We start from the raw sequence: 22,119 nt of genomic DNA, 5'->3' as shown, positions 1-22,119 counted from the left end.
GGAGCTAGCAACGTCAGCATTGCTATAACCACAATATTACACTGCGGAGCTAGCAACATTAACATTGCTATCCCCGCAATATTATTCTGCTGAGCTAACAATATCAACATTGATGACTTCTCTATTCCGTCTTTCAACTTTGCTAAAACTACGACTTCAAAGTAGTTTATATAACGAAGTTCACTTGATAAAACCACAAAATAAAAATTGCTAAAATAGCTATGTTCGGAATAGGCATCAAAGAAAAATTGTTAAAAACTAAATTTGTTAAATTAACAATGTTCATATTGCAATGTAAAGATTTGCTAAATTAGCAATGTTATAAATCACAACTTTTACTATGTATTATTGTCAACGTTATTTCACAATGTCGACATTGCTGAATATTCACAAAGTTAAAATTGCAAAATAGGAGCAGACAGAGTCAAATTGCGAGAAATGTTACGTTGTGAAATTAGCTATATGATTTTTCACAAAGTTGAAATTGCGAAATAGGAGCCGACAGAGTAAAATTGTGAAAAATTCGACTTTGTGAAATTCGCTATGTGCTTTTTCACAAAGTTAACGCTTTCGCTTTGTCATTTACGCAATTTTTTTTCGCAAAATTAAGCTTGCTGCGCCCGCAATTTGACTCTGTCGGCTCCTATTTAGCAACGTTTTTTTGTTATTTTCACAATAGTTTTCTCTGAGTGTGGGAATTATATCTACAATTACAGTAAACATACAAAACACCCAGTATGTTTTCCGAAATTATTTTCTCAAGGAAATCTTTAAATTAATTTTTAACAAGCAGAAACGTCTGCGAACGATGCTATTTAAAAGTGGAAAAATTGCTGCCTTGGGTGAGACTTGAACTCACGTCCTCCAGCGCTCTGCCAACTGAGCCACCAAGACCTCATCCATAGTCAGCAAATCTGCCCACTATGTAAAAAATCTCCTTTTTTAAGTAGGTATTTAAAGCCCTCTTCTTTTTTCTGTTAGTCTTTGAAACTAGTCGTAGTAGTAATTGAAACTAATCATTATTCAAATCAGACGAAACAAATAAATATAGTCGATTGTGCTGACAGCCGTCAGGTGAGAACAAAAGATTTCTTTTTTAAATAATGGATCAAAAATAGAATTTTTTCTTCCAACAATATTAGAAAACCATTCGAAGAGCGAAAAAATGCCAAGTAAATTTACTTATTGGAATTCAGCACCTGCACGACAAGGGACTATTATGAAAACAGTTATGTTAGTGTGATTTTCACTTGTCACTATCAATCAAACATTAATGAAATTGTATAGAGTTCTATTGTATTGTATTGTGTCTAATTTATATTTATTTTGTGAAACAAACCTTAAGTCTTGATGATGCAGGTATTCGTACCTAACTAATTAATACTATTTTATGACTATTTGGCATCTTATCTGTGTTTTGTGATGTGTTTGTGTGCTTTAGATAAGTCACTACTTATTACAAAGTGCCAGATATATGAATATACTCGTAATAGTAAATGAAATAACAAATCTGTTTCCTTAAATAAATAAATAAATGTAAATTAAATAATGAATTCTAACTTGCACACCGTTTATTACTAAATCAATGAATGAAGAACCGGCCAAGAGCATGTCAGGCCATGCGCAGTGTAGGGTTCCGTAGTTACCCGTCCATAACAATACAAGCTACCTTGAACAGGGACTCATCATCATTCGCTTGCCCTTATTCCATTGAGTTGGGGTCGGCGCAGCATGTCTTTTTCTTCCATACCTCTCGTCTCTCAGGCGTCTCTCTGTCACTTTTTAACATATTTTCATGCTATGTGACATGAGATTTTTCCTCTATAGTTGTTGCATTCCTGTACAGTCAAGGGCATAAATATATATACATTCCCAAAGTTTCAAAAATATGTGTACGCTCTTACACCTTAGATAATAAAGTCGTGTACACATATTTTTGAGCTATTTGTCGGTATCGATATTTTTGCCTTCGACTGTACATTCCCTTTGTTTTTAAAAATGGGCACCAGCAAACTTGAACGAGGACTATTAGTGGGTATTATGTACAGTCAACTATCAAGATTTGATTTGATTGATTTACATAGAACCTTGTCGCTTTAACTATTAGATACATGCCTACAGCACTGTCGTAGAAGATAAACAAATTTATTCATTATGATTATGATATGATTCTATAGTGGCCTAGGAATCAAACTGGTTGATAGATGTCCATAAAAGGAGTACCTTCGCAGCTATGGATGGTATAGAAAGGATGCCAATCTCTTATGGCAGAATTGTTGCAAAAGTGACCGCTTTCAGCTTTAAATAATAGTTCCTAATCTCTCCGGTGGCGCTAGTTAGGCTCTGGGACATGAGTATAACATGAACCGTATAAGGCAACAAATAACCCGACCAAATTACGTAGGTTGTTTTTGGTAGTATTTCGGTGTATGGTGGCGCCGCCTAATTACTGTTTTTTGATGGACACTTTTCATACATAGAGATTTGGCTCCTTTATATAGTCTCCATGTTCGCAGCGTTTGTTTTGTATGTCTTTTTACGGTTGGGAGACTTTTTTTGCGAAAACTCAAAGAAGTCTTTAGTCTTTACTAAGTAAGTAAGTAAGCAAGCAAGTAAATAGTAGTTTTAGTCTATCAAAAAATAGTTTTTGAAGAGGGTTTATTCATTTTGAAAGACCTATCCGACGACACCCCTCACCATAGTTAAAGCGAAAAAAAAAGTATACTTTGGAAATTCGATATCTGAGTCTTTGTGAATGGAAATATATTGAATGTCCTGATGCCTAGATCAAGTAAGAAAAATTTTGGTGTCTTGTAAATGCAAACAAATATGCATACGCACCGCACAGTGTCCATATAAAAGGGTTCGTTTCTAAATCGGTCATACTCATTACCAGCATATAATTACACTAAAATTGTTAATTAAGAGATAGGATGTACCGGTACATAGGCACTTAATTGAGTTAAATACAAGAGTTCCAAAAATGTCTATGAAAACATATACATGTAACTGTTGATAAATACATCTATTTGCTTAATCGTTATTTTTAATTTAAAGATGTGTCAAAAGCAAAACCGGTAGTTCGTAAAAGCTGTATAACTAAATATTCAGACAGTTTCATAGTTCTAAGAACATGAGTAATAGGGAGCAGGTGCCTTGAATCGCTTGCAAAATGGCACGTTATCGATTTAAGGCTTCGCATTTGGCAGCTGAGTTTGAGAATTTTATTAAAATATTCCTTGCGAGGTTTTATTCGCGTCTGTCGATACTAAGAGAGCTGTCAATATTGGAGACAATGATGAGGGACATTTTGAAGCTGTTTCATATTCGAATAATAGTTATCTCCATTGTTGGGGGTCTCTACTCCTTTAAGGTTACTTTAGAAAGACGAATGCAACAGTGTTATTGTTGCAACGTTATATTATACTGATGCAGCGTTGACTATGTACTGGGTTTTCTTGCTTAAACATAGGTTAGAGCGGTAAATGAAATAGAATATTATTGTACATTAACCAGTAAAACCAGCTATTCTTGATGAAGCATCAAGAATATTTGATATTATGAAGTTAGTATGAGAAAATTAGGTATGTGACCTAAAAATGTATCAGTTACATATGTAGTGAATAATCCTTTACCATCGTAGTTTCACGAAAACGCACGAACATGTTATTATGCTATTTCAGTCAGTCTCAGTACAAAAAGTACTGAGGTTGACTGAGGTAGCATGAAAAATACGAACGAAAGGATTGTTCATGTTCACTACATTGTAATGAACTTTTGCCGATTTTAAATTAATTGTTATTTCAGTGTATTTTTTATACTACGTCGGTGGCAAACACGCATACGGCCGCCTGATGTTAAGCAGTCTCCGTGGCCTATGTACGCCTGCAACTCCAGAGGTACATGCGCGTTAAATTGCCGACCTAACACTCCGTACCCTCGTTGAGCTCTGGCAACCTTACTCACCAGCAAGACCACAAGTAACACAACACTATATGAGTAGGGTCTAGTGTTATTTGACTGCGGTTTTCTGTAAGGTGGAGGTATTTCCCCAGTTGGGCTCTGCTCTAGATCTGGAATGACATCCGCTGTCCTGTCACACAAAGCGAGATGACATTTACAGTCCATGCCTCTCTTTTGCACGTAGTTTAAGGACGGGTCCATATATTCCGGGCCATATTCGGGCCGGGTCATAATTTGACCTCATTAAGTTGTTGCTGTTATTTTGTTTATATAAAGCAACGTTTAAACACACAATCGGGTGTGCGATGCTTCTGATTAGGCATTGTATTTATTGATGTTTTCATAACTTAGTTCCTGGAACCCGTTAATTAGTCAAACGTTAGCTAATAATTTTACAATTTGCTAATAATAATTTAACGCGGGTTTGGAGATTTTAATCAAAATTTAAACGACAATGTGAAATCAATATTTGACTAATAAATACTAATATATTTCACAATTATTGTTTAATATTAATTAACTAATATGTAACTCATCATTACTAAAACACCATTATTCAAAATTCGTGAAAACTACTAGTATAGTAACTAATACGGGTACGGTAGACCCGAATGAAATTATGCTCAAACGAAAGAGCGTAAAAAACTAACAGTTTTGAATCGACAACATATATCCGCATAATTCGTATTGTCGCGTATTTTGCATTTAAAAGTGAAAAAATTCCGACAAGCAAAATGCAACACAGGTCGGCCATATTCAATTTGTTGGTTGACACTTGCCGCACACAATTACCGCTACATTCGGAAATGTTTGTTGCGTCATCGTGGTCTCGAACAAACTTTTTTTAATATCACGAGAATGACTGTCACTGTCACTAGTATGTGTGTACATGACACTGAGTATTTTATCAAGTTAAATTCAATTTTCAGTAAAGGACACGGCACCGACGAGTAAAATAAATAACCGTATACCGTAATTTGTCTGACTGAAACATTCATAATTAAAGGGGAAGAAAACTATCTTAATATTCCTGGTTATAACCTTGTGGCTAATTTTTCAAGACAAAATGCGCGTAGAGGAGGAACATGTATACTTTGCAGGGATAGTATAGAATGTGAACCGTTAGATATGATTAAGGATTTGGCAATTGAGAAAGACTTTGAAGTTTGTGGTATTACTGTTAAATCTATAAAAACGAGAATTATTTGTTTGTACAGAACTCCTAACTCAGATTTTCAAACAGGTCTGAAGCAGCTTGAAGTACTCCTTAATAACTTAGAAAACCAGAATTACAATTTAGTTATCGCTGGTGACTTTAATGTTGACTTTTTATCTGACTCAAAAAAGAAAGCTCAATTGTATGATGTATTCACGAATCATAACTTAATGCCTCATATTAATGAAGCTACAAGGCAACATACCTGCATTGATAATATAGTAAGTAATTTCAAAAGTGTTGTAGGCCAAATACATCGACTTAGTCTGTCGGATCACGACACCGCTCAATCTGTTTCTATAAACACGAATAAGGATTTCATTGTTAAAACGTGGTACATAATAAAACGTGCCTTTAGCGACGACAATATGAACAAATTTATAAATTACATTCATAGCCTTAGTTTTAATGAAGTTTTAATGGAAAATGATACTAATGAAGCATTTAATATATTTCATGATATACTAGTACTGTTGTTTGAACAATGTTTTCCTGAATATAAAGTAAAACGATACAAAAAGGTAAATAAGATGTCATGGATTACAAGAGGAATCAAAAAGAGTTGTAAAACCAAACGAAAGCTTAGATATAAATATTACAAGAGCAAAACTGAAGAAAAAAAACTGTACTACAATAATTATTCTAAAATATTAAGAAAATGCTTGTTTGAACTTCAGAAAAATTGTAACGATCAGTATATAAAGCAAGCGCCAAATAAATGTAAGGCGACATGGAATGTTGTAAATAAAAATATAGGTAATTTTAAGACTTCACCACAAATTGATAAGATCTCATTCAATGCAAATTTAATTCGAAATGGAACTGACATTGCTAATGCATTCAATAATTATTTTATAAATTTAACAAATATTGACAGTAATATTACTAATAGTAACAATGCGACGAATGAAAATATATGTGACCTTATTCCTAACAGTGTAAATAGCATGTTTTTAGAACCCACGACCCAGGAGGTATTCAAAACAATAATGTCATTACGCAACACCAGTTCCGTTGGTTATGATAAAGTAAATACGAAAGCTTTAAAAATTGTAGCTAGTCATCTGATGGTACCGTTATGTCACATTATAAATTTATCCTTGGAGCAAGGCGTATTTCCGAACAAATTAAAATTCTCTGTTGTCAAACCACTTCATAAAAAAGGATCAAAAACGGACATGGGCAATTATAGACCTGTCACATTGATACCTGTCATATCTAAGATATTTGAAAAAGTTTTCTATGCTCGATTACAAAAGTTTTTAGATAAGAATAAAATGTTAGCGATAGAACAGAATGGTTTTAGACCAAATAAATCTACAGCCTTAGCCGCTTTTACTTTAATAAAAAAAGTTATAAATAATATTAATAATAAAATGCCAACTGTTGCTCTTTTTCTGGATATGAGCAAGGCATTTGATTTTGTAGATCACAATGTACTGTTAAAAAAGTTGAATTCTTATGGTGTTCGTGGTCCTGCAGAGAATTGGATAAAGTGTTACTTGTCTAACCGTGTACAGGTTACACAAATAACTAAATTGAATGAAGTAACAAATACAATGGAAGATTTTGTTTCTTCAAAAAGGGAAAATAAGTTCGGAGTACCACAGGGCAGTATTTTAGGACCCCTATTGTTTATTATTTATATAAATGATCTGCCTCGTGCAGTCCAACATCCTACTGTTATGTTTGCCGATGACACAACCATCATAGTAGAAAGTCAAAATGTAGGAAATTATAATGATATATTAAATAAAGTTTCGGAGGAAACCGTAGAATGGCTAACAAGAAATAATCTAACTATAAATACTGAGAAAACCAAATATATTTACTTTCGTACCAGGCAGGGAAAAAATCTAAAGCTTAATATAAAATGTAATGGGAAACCGATAGAGAAAGTAGAGTGTCAAAAGTTCTTGGGTCTTTATGTGGATGAGCACTGCGAATGGAAAGAGCAAGTAAAGGCAGTCTGCAACAAAATTAATAAATTTGTATTTGCAATAAAAAAAATTAGACTAGTAACATCACATAAAACTGCCCTGTTAGTATATTATGGACACGTGTGTTCTGCTCTCAGATATGGAATTGTATTGTGGGGCAACTCATCTGACATATCGAAGGTTTTCATAGCTCAAAAGCGCTGCATAAGAGCGATATTCGGTTTAAAACCTCTAGACTCGTGTAGACCTATATTTAAAGAACACAGAATTTTAACGCTCACCTGTCTATACATTCTGGAGGCATGTACTTTTGTAAAGAAACACATGGATCTGTTTCTGATTAAAGACAATAATAATAAACGAACAATTACACAAAAACCTTTGAACATGCCAGCAGCAAATTTGAGTCTATTTAAAAAGAACTCCTATTATATGCTAAGCAAAATTTATAATACTGTGCCGAAACCTATTACTAGTTTAGTTGGACACAAATTTTATACAAATCTTAAGACATGGTTAATTGAAGAATGTTACTATTCATTAAATGATTTCTTTAATAATAATAATTCTTAGCAATTGACATATTTATTACATAATCTGACATTTAGTATTAATTATTACCTTATTTTTAAAATTCATATAGATTTAGATTTCAAAATAGCCAAATTGTTAATGATTTAAATTCTGTTTTTCTTGCTCTCAACTCTTAGATATGTTAATTGTAGATAACTTGTGTACATCATATTGCATGTTGTGAGAGATTTTAGATTTAGGTGTATATTTTGCATGCTGCAATTCAGCTAAATGTGTGATACTTTTTTGATTTATAATGTTTAAGACCTTTTTGTTAACCGCATTTAACGCAAATAAAGAGCTTACTTACTTACTTACCGAAAATCGTAAGTATTTTCAACATACATAATTATTTAATTTTTTCATTAATGTTTTGCTATGTTGTTTTGTTGATACATAAATATACAGGGTGGGCCAGTGATAAATTCATTTAATTTTTTTTTAAATGAATAATCAAATTTTATTATAATTAGAATTTGGGATAAAGAAATAAATTTTACGTTTTAAGAGGCCGTAGTCGATTTTGGAGCAAAAATTTTAAATTGATAGATTTAGTCGTTGAAATTATACACGTTTTGTTACGTAATATCTAAATAACAAGTATTGGTTTCTATTAGCACGTTTTCTCATCTTGCCTTTTAATAATGAGGTCGCGAGCGTGCGTCACCGGTAATATATGAAGAGAAGGGGCAGTTTTTAAAAATTCATCAAAAAATTATGATGGTAAATTATACAAATTGATGTATAAGAATAGTTTCAGCAAATGTTGTAAATTGTTCAAGTATCCAAATTACGTTGAAATTAAGTCGATATTCAGAGAAATTGTAACTTGTTTTGAAGTAATTTCTGGAGAAAATTGAATTCGTTTAACTTTCATTTCCTCGAACTCTAAGTCATATAACAAAAATGTAATCTGATAAAGGTCAAGTACAGAATATGTGTTATACAAATTTACCATTTTTAGCAGTCCAAACTTTACGAAATTTACAAATAAGAGCGACAAAATCAGTGCTTTACGCGCGTTTACCTAAACGTCCTTCAGAAAAAAAATCATTACTAATTAAGTGAGTCTGTTTTAAAAAAAAATATCTGATAAAAGGCAAGATAAGAAGACGTGCTAATAGAAACCAGTACTTGTTATTTCAATTTGGTAACAAAAGGTGTACAATTTCATCGACGAAATCTATCAATTTTACATTTTCGCGACTAAAATCGACACCGGCCTCTTAAATTTTGTGTTTGCGGCACTCTTCCAGTCTTGCTTGTAAATTTTGAAAGACTTTCGTTAGAAGTTGATTGGATTTTTGACGAATATTCTCCATTAATTCTGCTGTGGTTGCCGGATTATTGGAGTACACTTTACTCTTCAAGTAACCCCACAAAAAGAAGTCTGCCGAAGTTAAGTCAGGGCTCCTGGGAGGCCAAGCAATGTCACCTCGCCTCGATATCAATTTTTGAGGTAACATTTCACGCAAAACTTTCAGGGTCACGTTACTTGTATTCCAGGTGGCCCCGTCTTGCTGAAACCATGTGTTGTTGTTGTAACCATACGATTCGTGAAGTTTCGGAGCCAGGAAATCTCTTAACACGAAAGTCTTGTTAAGTCTTTCAAAATTTACAAGCAAGACTGGAAGAGTGCCGCAACCGCTACGGACGACATCTTGATGATTTAATTTTTAAAACGTAAAATTTATTTATTTACTTATCCCAAATTCTAATTATAATTTTTATTTAAAAACATAAAAATTGATTATTTACAATTTTTTTTAAATTGCATAACATCACTGGCCCACCCTGTACATAGTTGATACAATCATATTTTCAGTAGTTTTTAATTTTTAAACGGTAGGTGTACACACACCGATTTGACCTTGAGTACGTAACCGAGGGCCAGGCCGGCCGTTCGAATACGATGACACGAGTGCGACGTGACGTCGCACTTGAAATGGCTTCACTAGGGATGTACGGACTAGGAGTTTATGCCTTATAAATCTATGCTATACACTATATTTAAATCTTAATGTAAAACTAAGCATAACATCAAAGATTATTTCATCAAGTAAGTAGGACTGCCGGCGGCTTGCAGTAAATCTGGCAGCTCTCATTCCAGAAACTTTTATTTATACGTGATTTTTTACTTATACGTGAATGACCCGTTTTAATATATTGAATATGACTGTGTCTTACGGAAGTTTTGTTAATAAACATTGGACATACTTACTTTTTAATATTTGACGATCTTAATGCGAAATTTTTATTATTAAGTTTGACATCTCTATGACAATTAAATATTTTTAAGAACAATAATCATCTTCCGCACGTTGTCCCGGCATTTTGTCACGACTTATGGGAGCCTGGGGTCCACTTGGCAACTAATCGCAAGAATTGGCATAGCTACTAGTTTTTACTGCCTTCTGACCTTCCAACCCAGAGGGTAAACTAGGCCTTATCGCTATTAGTCCGGTTCCTAACGATGTTTTCCTTCACCGAAAAGCGACTGGTAAAATATCCAATGATATTTCGTATAGAAGTTCCGAAAAACTCATTGGTACGAGCCGGGGTTTGAACCCGCGACCTCCGGACTGAAAGTCGCACGCCCTTACCGCCGGCGCTTGAGCTTTTAAGAACAATAATAATGGCATTAATAAAATTGCTTTGATAATTAGATTACGATACGACGACTCGAAAGTACTTGTTGCTAGGTCTATTCACTTAAATAAAGAATATGAATTCGACTTGACTTTAAGTATCTTAAGACTTAGTTACATAAATATGACCTCTTATTGGTCAGATTGTTATATGAACATGATTGATATAAAATGTCGTATATATCTTACCAGAATACAAAAGCTGGTGCCTCCGTTGTCTGCACGATGGCGCACTGCAGGCGTAATGTCGAGCCTGGCTTCAGATACTTCTCAGTGGGACCCGAAATCTGCGCGCGTGCCTCTGTAATAATTACCATGTTTTATTCAAGATCACAACACTTTATGACTCAAGAGTTTGGCACTCACGATTAATATAGGTAATGTGACACAAATACCGCGTAATTAAGTCAAAATGAATATAATATACCATATAATATAACCTTTACCGACGTCTACTTATCGAAACAAACAAATCGCCAATTAATTCCAATCGTGACTTTTGATTATAATTGAAATTTCTTTGATTGAAGAATATATTTGAAGTAAATTTCATTATCATTTATCGTACTAGAAATTAGTTTATTATTAAATCATTTATAAACTTTGATTGAGACGCAATACGATATCATTTAGTTATATCGACTTCAGGTAAAGATATGGGTTGATCGTTTTCATTTTTAGGGTTCCGTACCTCAAAAGGAAAAAAACGGAACCCTTATAGGATCACTTGTGCGTCTGTCTGTCTGTCTGTCTGTCCGTCTGTCACAGCCTATTTTCTCTGAAACTACTGGACCAATTAAGTTGAAATTTGGTATACATAAACATGTAAGTTTCTTGCCTAAAGACGAACATGTAACGTAAACAAATGAATTTTAAACATGGGGGCCACTTTTTGGGGGTAAATGAGAAAACTATATCGTGTTACATATATCAAATGAAAGTGCTCATTGTGAGAATCTCAAATATATTTTTTTATAACTTTAGGATAAATTAACAGTTTACAAGTTATTCAAGAAAATAGGCAAAAAACCGGCCAAGTGCGAGTCGGACTCGCGCACCAAGGGTTCCGTATCATTATCTATAAAAACGGCAAAAATCATGTTTGTTGTATGGGAGCCTCCCTTTCTGTTTTTAGTATTTGTTGTTATAGCGGCAACAGAAATACATTATCTGTGAAAATTTCAACTGTCTAGCTATCACGGTTCATAAGATACAGCCTGGTGACAGACGGACAGACAGACAGACAGACAGACAGCGAAGTCTTAGTAATAGGGTTCCGTTTTTACCCTTTGGGTACGGAACTCTAAAAATGACCATTCCCCCGCTTGATCTTCGAAACTACTGGGTCTAAAATTTTGATAAAAATACACAAAAAAGATCTTTACCTATTAAAAATGTGCAGTCAAGCGTGAGTCGGACTTAATTACTTAGTTTTTGATCCGACCCCTACGGGTTTTTAAAGACATTTCACTTACATTTCACATAAACGGACAAACAGACACACGAGTGATCCTATAAGGGTTCCGTTTTTCCCTTTTGAGGTACGGAACCCTAAAAATACATTGTTTAAATTGCGTAATGTTCGAAACCCTTGGAACGCGAGTCCGATTCGCACTTGGCCGGTTTTTTAATCTTAGATTCAATCATAGTAATCATAGTAATCTTAGATGCAACCTTTATACGATTTGTTCATTTTCTGTTTTACCAAACTTAATACATTGTGTCATTTTAATCACTCCAGGTTTACACGAGTTTTCCCAACGAATGCCCTGAAAAGTTCATTGTTTGAGGAAAATTCGGTGAATCAATCAAAATTTGGTTAAAAATGTTTACATATACTTATTTATGCAGTAGACATAACATTTAAGTGTCTCTCATATATAAGAATGCCCACTCGTATGTTTACAACCATGTCAGCGCCTGACAAGAAAATGTCGATTCACCCAAATTGAAATTATTAGCCAATAATCGATTAATGGAAACTTATACACATCCATTATCAAAATTGATACGTTGATATAATTATAATTTATACTGTCCTAATTAGAAATTCCAAAACAGTTTAGGTATTGAAATTAATATTATTAAAATCGTATATAATCTGATTATGATGTGCGATGTATCGGCTGAACGCTGACACCTTATATAATAAGTATTAGGCGGGGTTTTAGACCCGGAGAAAGGCAGGTTTACCATTTTCACTATACTATAGTTCGTTTTTTTGCATTAGAAAAAAGGTAAACAATTTTGATGAGTCTTTTTATTTAAAAATATTGAAAAACGCTTAAAAACGCTTTTTTTAGGTCTTAAATGCACTTTAAAAAGTTTTAATGAATTTTGCACAAAAACTAAAAATATGTAAATTATTTCTAAAAATGAGCAATATTGTGCTTGAGGGAACTCAGCGATTACTTTTTTTATTATTAAATCACACAAAATATTAAAATTTCGAAACATGATCCGCGGATCCAAGCACGCACATCCTTATCTCGCTCACCCCTACTCTCAGTGAAAGTGAGAGAAGAACACGATCCTACTGGGCCTTAAGTTCTAAATAAGGATAATATAAATAGTAAACTAACGTTCGTTTAAGATTATAACTGTACATAATTATAACCCTACATAATTATTTCCAACTTGGAAATTGTACATTCGGGCTCTATAGACTTCATTAACAGAGGTGTGGTGTTCATGAAACAAATAGGCAGATGCGCTGGCTGCTTTAATGGGTGTAACTCGGAGGTGTCTGTAAATAAGATATGGTGTCTAAATAATACTATTTTGAACCTTGAACAAAATAAAGTACAATTGGTAGATGACAAATGTTGAATTTTAAAATTTTATACCACAGTCTATTGAAATAAATAGAAAATGAGCAATTTATCAAAACTAATTTGATAATTTCCTCATGATATTGACAATGACGTAACATAAAAGCTAGCTTTGTTGGCCATATATCGGGTGTCCCTAAAACCAACACCAAGACTTAAAGGGATTATAGAACATCTGATGGGCTACAAGATTAAGTAAATTTACCCTTAATGAAAATCTCATAGTTTTTGAGAAATCGGCACTTTTATATACCTTTTATAACCAGGATTCTTATGTGCCGATATCTCAAAAAAAAAAATATTTCATTAAGGGTAAATTTGCGTAATCTTGAAGTCCATCAGGTTCTATAAGTCCTTTAAATATTGGAGTTGGTTTTAGGGATGTCAAATATCTTTCTTGTGTACAGTTTACTTTTATAAATTTGGTGACATTGCTACTTTTGGCAAGTGAAAATAAATAGAGGGAATCTGGTAGACTTTTTTAGTTGAGACCTCATTCAAAATTCAGTCGAATTAAGCATGTACTTTCCGCCAAAGTAGTAGTCCTTAATGTCATATTATCTCGAGCCGTTACAAAATAAATCAAAAAGTAGAAACTTTACTTATGACATGTTACTAATGACACTGTAACAAAGTAAACAAATCGCTGAAAGATTAATTCATCTAAACGGCCGCCATTTTTCATGTGTCAGAGCCCGAAACCGACTCGTGATGGATTCTCTATACCAGTATTTCAGGCTGAGATAGGTTATTAGTGCACAGAAAGTTTTAGCCCAAAAATAAAAGTAGTCCCCGCTATGCGCGTGATGTGATGGTAATTGAATTTTTGGCGTAGAGACCTAGCAAAACACAGTAAGTAGTAAAAATATTATACCTAGTTATACCGGGATACTGGCTGTGCAGCCTGTGCACAGTAAATAACGGATTTAATTTTCGATCCATATGTTCCTGTCATTACATTACTCTTTATTCCTTCGATCATCACAATAACAACAAGGATGTTTATCGATTTGTCAGAACAGGTTATGCAGTTATGGATCAATGCAGATCTTAAATAAACAATTTTTATTTTATTAGTGTAGGATATTTTCATTAAATTCAAAGGAGCTGTTGTGAACAAAAACGTCACCTTTGACTGACACTGACATATATCTAATCCATATAGTATCTAGACCATGGAGGCTATATAAAGGAGCCAAATCTCTATGTATGAAAAGTGTCCATCAAAAAATAGTAATTAGGCGGCGCCACCATACACCGAATTACTACCAAAAACAACCTACGTAATTTGGTCGGGTTATTTGTTGCCTTATATGGTTCATGTTATACCAAAGATAGATATAACTCCGTAATAGATGGATACAGTCTAAGGAAAGAACGTGCCTCGAAAATCACGAAAATTTGATTCTCGATCAGAGGGCGCTACTAGCTTTGGCCTACTGTCGTATAGATGGCGTTGACGGTTTCGTTTGTTATTTAACAATTTAAACGCATATCAGTGAAAGAACATGGGTCAAAATCATAAAAATAATTAATGCAAATAAAAAAATCATTTATTCATATTTAAATACATTTTATCGTATTTTTGTAAATCTTCATTTTTAGTTTTAAGGTGTGTCGATAGATGGCAGTGAATTTATTGGGGTTTCAAAATTTACTATGACAGTACCGCTCTATCTTATTATATCCTCTTTGTGTTATACTAATGTCCCAGAGCCTAACTAACGCCACCGGAGAGATTAGTAACTATTATTTACAGCTGAAAGCTGGTCACTTTTGCAATAGTTCTGCCATAAGAGATTGTCGTCCTTTCTATACCGTCCATAATCTAAACGTAATATTTGACGTATCTTAAAGTTCGAATCGGGCCGCTTCTGTAATGTACTTACAAAGCGCTTTCATTTGATACCGCAGATGGTATATTTTCAGTACAAAAATAGCATTTTAGTAAACTGAAATAAATGTCATATACTAAGAAAAATTGACCAAGGCCTCCAGTGCCCCAGGCTGGAATAGAACCAGCGTCCTCTGCTATCGCGGCAGGTGCGAGTGCCATTCGGCCACCGGGCCATAGCGGATTTCTTAGTATATGACATTTATTTCAATTTATAATTTATATAGGATTGAAAGCCGGACGTCATATCCACTTGGCCACCACCGCTTTAAACGTTATATAGAGGATATTCACAGTCACTTGGTATGTATTTTGGAATAATCCATTGAGTCATTTTCAATCTAGAGCAGTTCGAAGTCAACTGCATTGGGAAATTTTTAGAAGTTTTCTAATAATATTTTAGACCAAGTAGTGTAAATGTTATAGTATGTCATATATTTGTAATCTACTCACCAAGCCCTTTCAGTTGGTACCACATTTGGTATGTTTGAAAGAAAAATATTTTTTTCTTTATGACGCCGCCGACTTTATGACGTCATAGTTACTACTCCCACCATTTCATGTCATCTCATATATTTATATTTAGAACATCATACTTGCCCATATTTCCGATATGTACCATATTTACCCATATCCGAGATGACTTGAACGGAAACTAACCTAAAACCCGTACACCCTACTAAATATAACCTCTTTATTAAATACTGTTTCCAAGTAGTTTTATAAAGGAAATTCTATAAAAAGGAAATCAACTTAGCTCTCGTACCACGTGCGTAAATCTAACTTAAATAAGCAGACACGGGACAGAGTTATCAAAATTGCAAAACGTGACTTCATTTTCGGCACGAGAAACACGGAAACCATCCGCCTTAGGTTACAGGATAAACATCCAAAAATAAAGACCCAACATTACAAAGTAAATTGTTTCACGGGTTTGACATTTCAACCCGTTGTTGATGATAATACCGGACCTACCCACATTTATAAACAAAATTAAATGTTTAGTATTAAAGTACCTACGTTTGTAAATTTTTGTGTTCCCTTTGAAATTTTCTAAAAGCAGGTATTTGCAAAAGCTTTCTGTCCGCCCAGCCATATGATGTTTTAGAAATGAGCGCCTTTTATATTATTATTTAGTTTCAATATTATTATAGAGATTCTTCTCTTACGATTGATAGTTAAAACATTTCTACTGTCGATGCATTTTAAAGTTTTTGGACATAGAAATTGCGAAAAAGAGATTGATCGTGCAAAAATACCTCGAAATTCTTATCGGTCCGGGACGAAGACAGTTAAGTCGCTTGAGATGCTAAAAACTAGTGCTTGTAGGGTCATAAAACGTTACAAGGAGACTATCCGCCAACAGGAAGATACAAACTAATCGCAAGTCTGGCACAAGTATTGTAATAAGATTTTGGAAAAAAGGCATAAGGTCAGTCAAACAAAATCCAGGACTGTCTGATTACGATTTATCGCGAAAAATTGTCGTAGTACAGCAAAGATGATTCGCCTCAAAGGTGGCTATTAACAGCTATCGAGAACCGACAAGCTAAAACACGAGCTCGACTATTGTGCAACCGAGTTTTGACAAAATGCTTGTTGTTGGACGACGAGACGTATGTACAACTCGATTTTAATTAACTACTCGGTTCGAAGTTTTATATGGCCGATAGTAGAGGAAATGTGCCCGAAAAATATAAGTTCGTGAAACTCGACAAGTTCACAAAAAATATATGATGTGGCAATGAATTTGTAGTTGCGGCCTTAAGACGAAAAGTTTTATTACATCATCAACAATGAAATCGGACTTTTATATTAAAGAGTGCTTAAAGAAATGAGTTTTTCCATTTATTAGAACCCCATAACGGTCCCGTGAAATTTTGGCCTGATTTAGCCAGCTGCCACTTCTCAAAAAAGTTTAGGCATGGTAGCTAATAATCAGGTTGATTACATAGGTGCCCCGCGAGATGAATGCTCCTAATTGTCCCCAAATTCGATCTATCAAAAACTACTGGAAAATCATGAAAAAAAAAATTAAACATGACTAGTCAGATTGTCCAGGATCACAGAATAAATAATAGTAAGTAGGTACTAGGTTACCAAGATATTAATTCGTTGCGATCTACATGGGATCAACACGTCAAGAATGTCGACAAAAGTGTTGTGCAGAATATGACGGGGTCCAAAAAAGCTCTTAATTATTTACATAACAGTTTTTTTTTAATTTATACATATTGAAAAACTAAATACATTACTATTGTCTTCGGTTACCGCGATAGTTACTCATGAAATAAACGCAATATAATCCGTTTTCATAGTTTTATTTCATAAATACATTACTCTTTAAAATTCACTATTCATAACTTTGTTATATCATTTGCTTAAAAAAATAACAATTTTCTAGTGCGTACCAATTCTATATGAACTAAACCTACTTTATTAGTTTTATATTTAGTATTATTATTTAATTTAGTTTTCCTATCCATAATATAATAAAGTAATCCCATTATGTATTGACTTATAAATGTATGTTATAAATAATAAATTTCATATAATTTAGTTTAGTTTTTAATAGGGATACCGATACCAATACTAATAATCGGCAGGGCGATATATGGGCATCGCCGATTTCAAGTCTCGAGAAACGAACGACGTTGCTAATAATTTGGATAAACTTTGTTTCCTTAATAAAAATCTACCTAAAGTGAACTATAATTACTGATTCGGATTTACTTTCGCTTTGATTGCGTAAGGTTACCCAAATAAATGTTTTCTTTGATTTTGATTTGGCATTTTTTTTACAGTGTTTCACACTTCACAAAATCGAGTGTCTATACATAAGTATGTTTTATGTATATTAAGTATATAATTCCTTATTTATTTTATTTATTAACTAACTACTATGACATTGAAATCGGTATATGTATCGGTGTCGCCGATTATTTACTTCAAAAATCGGTATCGGTATGGTATCGGCAAAATCATAATATATCGTTACATCGCTAGTTTTTAACATATTTATTTAAGTACCGTAAAATGGGGTGAGTAGGTTTCGCGGGGAGAGTTGGGTTATGAATGGGGAGAGAACGTTTGAAAGGGGGGTGAGATGGGTTTTTAGGGCTACTGCTACAAAAATAATGTAATCCAATTTAAAATGGAGCTATAGGAATACTCATAATAATAAAAAAATCGATCCAACAATCTTCCAAAATCACCTTTGTATGAAAACCCATCTCACCCCAATTACGAGGGACTACGGGGTGAGGTGGTTTTTCCTGTTTATCGTCAAAGTTATGAAATGGAATTACCCAAAAAAAAAACTAAAATACAAACGTCCGGAACACTTATTATATACACCATTCAGTTTGCATATGTAAAAAAACTTTTATAAAAAAAAAGATAAACCGACTTCAAAAAGGATGAAATAAAATATTATCCATTTTAGGGTTCCGTGTTTAAGTATATGCGTTACCAACTGATATGTTTGAAGTCGCTGCCAAGCCAAATTTTAAACCATATATTCATATTAATTTTGCAGTGCAATTCGATAAAGATACATACCTATAGATATAGAAGTGTCCTACGTGGGCGATCTCGTTGCGAACGCGAACGCCTTGGGCCGGCCGCGCCGTGCCGCGTCGCTTCGCTTCGCGTTCGCGAGTGTTCGCCTATGTAAGACGCAGCGTACACGACGACAATAAACGAACTTTCTGTATACCTCAGAACAGAACACACTGTTGAACCTTCTTGGCGCAGTTCGTACCATGCTTGTCGGCACGTTAGTGTAAATCTAATACGTTTTGTCGTCGTATTTTTTTAAAGAGCATTTTTTAGTAATTCTTGAACAGTCATAGCACGCAAGTGTGGGATTGTGACTGAGTTATTTTCTGTCGCTTATCCAGAGGACTACATTTCAAAATATAAAACAATTCAAGGAACCTTCATGCAAAATTTCAGCTAAAGCGGTTCAGATGTTTAGCCATGAAAAGGTAACAAAGAGGCAGACATAATTGCTTTCACGTTTATAATATTTGTACAGTTGTAATGGGATTTATAGACATAAAGCTGATTATTTTTGACTGGTATTGTTACTACTTGGAGTACTTGGCTTGGCACCGACTTCAAACATATCAGTTGGTAACGCATATACTTAAACACGGAACCCTAAAATGGATAATATTTTATTTCATCCTTTTTGAAGTCGGTTTATCTTTTTTTTATAAAAGTTTTTATTTTTCCATTTTTAGTTTTAAGACATTGTTAAGAGCGTGACGCATGAATGAAAAACATAATCATGTTTAAGTGTAAATTCGTAAACTTTATTAAATAATTAGAATTTTCCTCGAGTCCGTCTGGGAAATCATTCCTGTCACTAAATCCATTCTCCGCCCCGCCACTGACCCAATCCCTCAAACCCCCCGATCACTCAACCTCACAGCACATCAACCCCTGATCACTGAACCCCTCAACCCTAAACCACCAACCCTTCAACCGCCATTCCCCGACCCCTAACCCCAGACCCCTTAACTCCTAACCCTAACCCCCAATCCCTTAACTCCCAACCCCTCAGTCCCCGACCCATCAACTTACCTCCCCTCAACCCCCAACCTCAAACCCCCCAAACACTAATACCCTCTACCTTCACCTCTCAGTCTCTTTGGTTGTTTCCAACACTACCTATAGGTACATCAAAAATCATAATACACATACGAGGGAAGTTATCATACAGTTAGCAGGGAAGCTATCGTGTGCGTAACTTACTGTTTATGCATCTCGCTCGTACTGGCATATTAGTGTACAAAGTAAGTTATGAAGAATATTTAGTGTCAAACTCGTGGTTAGGCTACAATTGCACTACATCAAATTGGTGGTTTTGGGGAGGAAATGCTTGAGTTACTTTAGAAAACACCGAAATTACCATACACGTGCCTTTAAAAATGTAGGAGTTCCTTCAATTCCTCACGGATTCCATCATCAGATCAAAACCAAAAATATTACGAAAACACCTTGGTGAGATAACTTCTTTCAAACAGAAAAATAATAACTCAAATCGGATCATGGGTGCCGGAGTAATCGCTGAAATCATTATCATCAAAACAATCATCATCATCAGCTCCACTTCATCAAATTGGTGGTTTTCGAGAAAAAATGCTCAAGTTGCTTAAGAAAACGACCAAATCACCATACATGTGCCTTTAAAAATTGAGGAGTTCCCTCAATTCCTCATGGATCCCATCATCAGAACAGCACCAGATTAATGTGGGACCACCTTGGAGGTAGTTCCTTTCAAACAAAAAAAGAATTGTTCAAGTCGGACCACGGGTCTCGGAGTAATCGCTGAACATCCTACATAAAAAAATCATCATCACTATCTTCAAAACAATCATCATCATCAGGTCCACTTCATCAAATTGGTCGTTTTCGAGAGAAAATGCTCAAGTTGCTTATGAAACCACCCAAATCACCATACATGTGCCTTTAAAAATTGAGGAGTTCCCTCAATTTCTCAGGGATCCCATCATCAGATCAGAACCAGATTAATATGGGACCAACTTGAAAGTAGCTCCTTTCGAACAAAAAAAGAATTACGCAAATCGGACCACGGGTCTCGGAATAATCGGTGAACATACATAAAAAAAAAAAAAAACAAAATAGCCACAACCGAATACAGAACCTCCTCCTATGAAATTGAAGTCGGTTAAAAATAAAATGTTATCGAGGTTTGAATGTCAGTTTTGTTCCTACTCACCCCATTTTACGGTATCTTTAACTGTTTATTTTCCCTACAAGTGTTTCTGTTGTCCCATAGTCTCTCTTACCTCTCTAACCTTATAGATATAAAAACATAACTAAATGCTTAAAAAAACTTACCAACGACATCTAGCCGTAGAAATATACTAGTGGGCGGATGAGATGAAACCTGGCACTCGTAAATGCCCGCATCACGACTTTGGACGAACTTCACTTTCAGTGTCCAGTCCTGTAGCAAAATAGCATATTGAGTTTTTTCAGTTACATTCTTGTTCTAAAGGAAATTATATGATTTCTTAGTCGTATTTTATAAACGGTAAAAAAATTTAAAAATAATAGGTAATTGAAAATGTATTTGCAGTCGCTTTTACACCCTCCAATTTTATAAGTTATTGTATACAAACTGTTAGACAAATGATCTTACCTCTGAATGCTGTAGATGTATGGCTTGAAACCTCTGGTCGGAGCTGTATGTGGTCAGGCCGACTGTGAGGAGGTGATAGTCTTTTCTTCTTATCCATGATATCTGCAGACAAAGTACATATTGCACCTTTGTTTGGCTAAGCATACTTACCATATCATTAAAGCAGCGTGGGGGTATTATTATTACTAATTAATATTTTAGAATTTAATGAACCAAGACAAATGCTTGCCAGTTTACTATACTTTAGGTTGGGTGGCTTTTTTTTTTTGCATAGATTTTTACCGTTTTTGCCTGAGTGCGGTAAAATTTTATCTTAATAGCAGCGTTTTACCTGAAATAAAACGCATATTAAAATACTTACCTCACTGGAAGCTTTATAATTGAGAGAGCATATCTGTTTCCGTCGAATTATCACCAGTCTAGTGCTTTATTTGACTCTTGTTTCCGGCAACAGTGGCGACACCTGGCGGACCGCGCCATTTTTACACCAGGTAAAAGATGTACGGTGAACTGTTTGTCATTGGCTCAATTTCACCAGGCAGAAATTAAATGAAAGCTTCCAGTGAGGTAAGTATTTTAATATGCGTTTTATTTCAGGTAAAACGCTGCTATTAAATTACTTTACCGTCACTGGAAGCTTTATAATTGAGACCTGTTTGTTATCGCCTGGTGTCGCCCCTTATTAGATTAATTCTAATGTATTATAGCGCCAATGTGATTGATTAGTATCTGAATTTATGATGACTGAAATATATGATACTGAAATATCGATTTCAATTATTTTATTCTTCGAACAGATAATTTTACACTTAGTACTTCAAATGTAATGATTTATAGTTATTCCTTATTATAATTTATTTATGTACTTATTTTAATTGT

The 22,119-nt window shown here is 34.4% G+C and overlaps 1 protein-coding gene across 2 annotated transcripts in view; it reads right to left on the bottom strand.

The window, feature by feature from the left end:
• LOC134752569 (uncharacterized) overlaps positions 1-22,119 on the bottom strand; it is a 191,774-nt gene that overhangs the window by 34,754 nt on the left and 134,901 nt on the right. For both annotated transcript variants that reach the window (XM_063688247.1, XM_063688241.1), the window contains exons 4-6: positions 21,241-21,342; positions 20,937-21,045; positions 10,530-10,641 (exon numbers count right to left, since the gene is read on the bottom strand). In XM_063688247.1, the coding sequence (XP_063544317.1) occupies positions 10,530-10,641; positions 20,937-21,045; positions 21,241-21,342 (323 nt within the window). The remainder of the gene's footprint in view (positions 1-10,529; positions 10,642-20,936; positions 21,046-21,240; positions 21,343-22,119) is intronic.

The sequence above is a fragment of the Cydia strobilella genome, chromosome 2 (assembly GCF_947568885.1).
Source record: "Cydia strobilella chromosome 2, ilCydStro3.1, whole genome shotgun sequence".
Lineage (NCBI taxonomy): Eukaryota > Metazoa > Arthropoda > Insecta > Lepidoptera > Tortricidae > Cydia > Cydia strobilella.
Note: the sequence above shows the minus strand (reverse complement) of the source record. Positions and strands in the feature narration are given on the sequence as shown.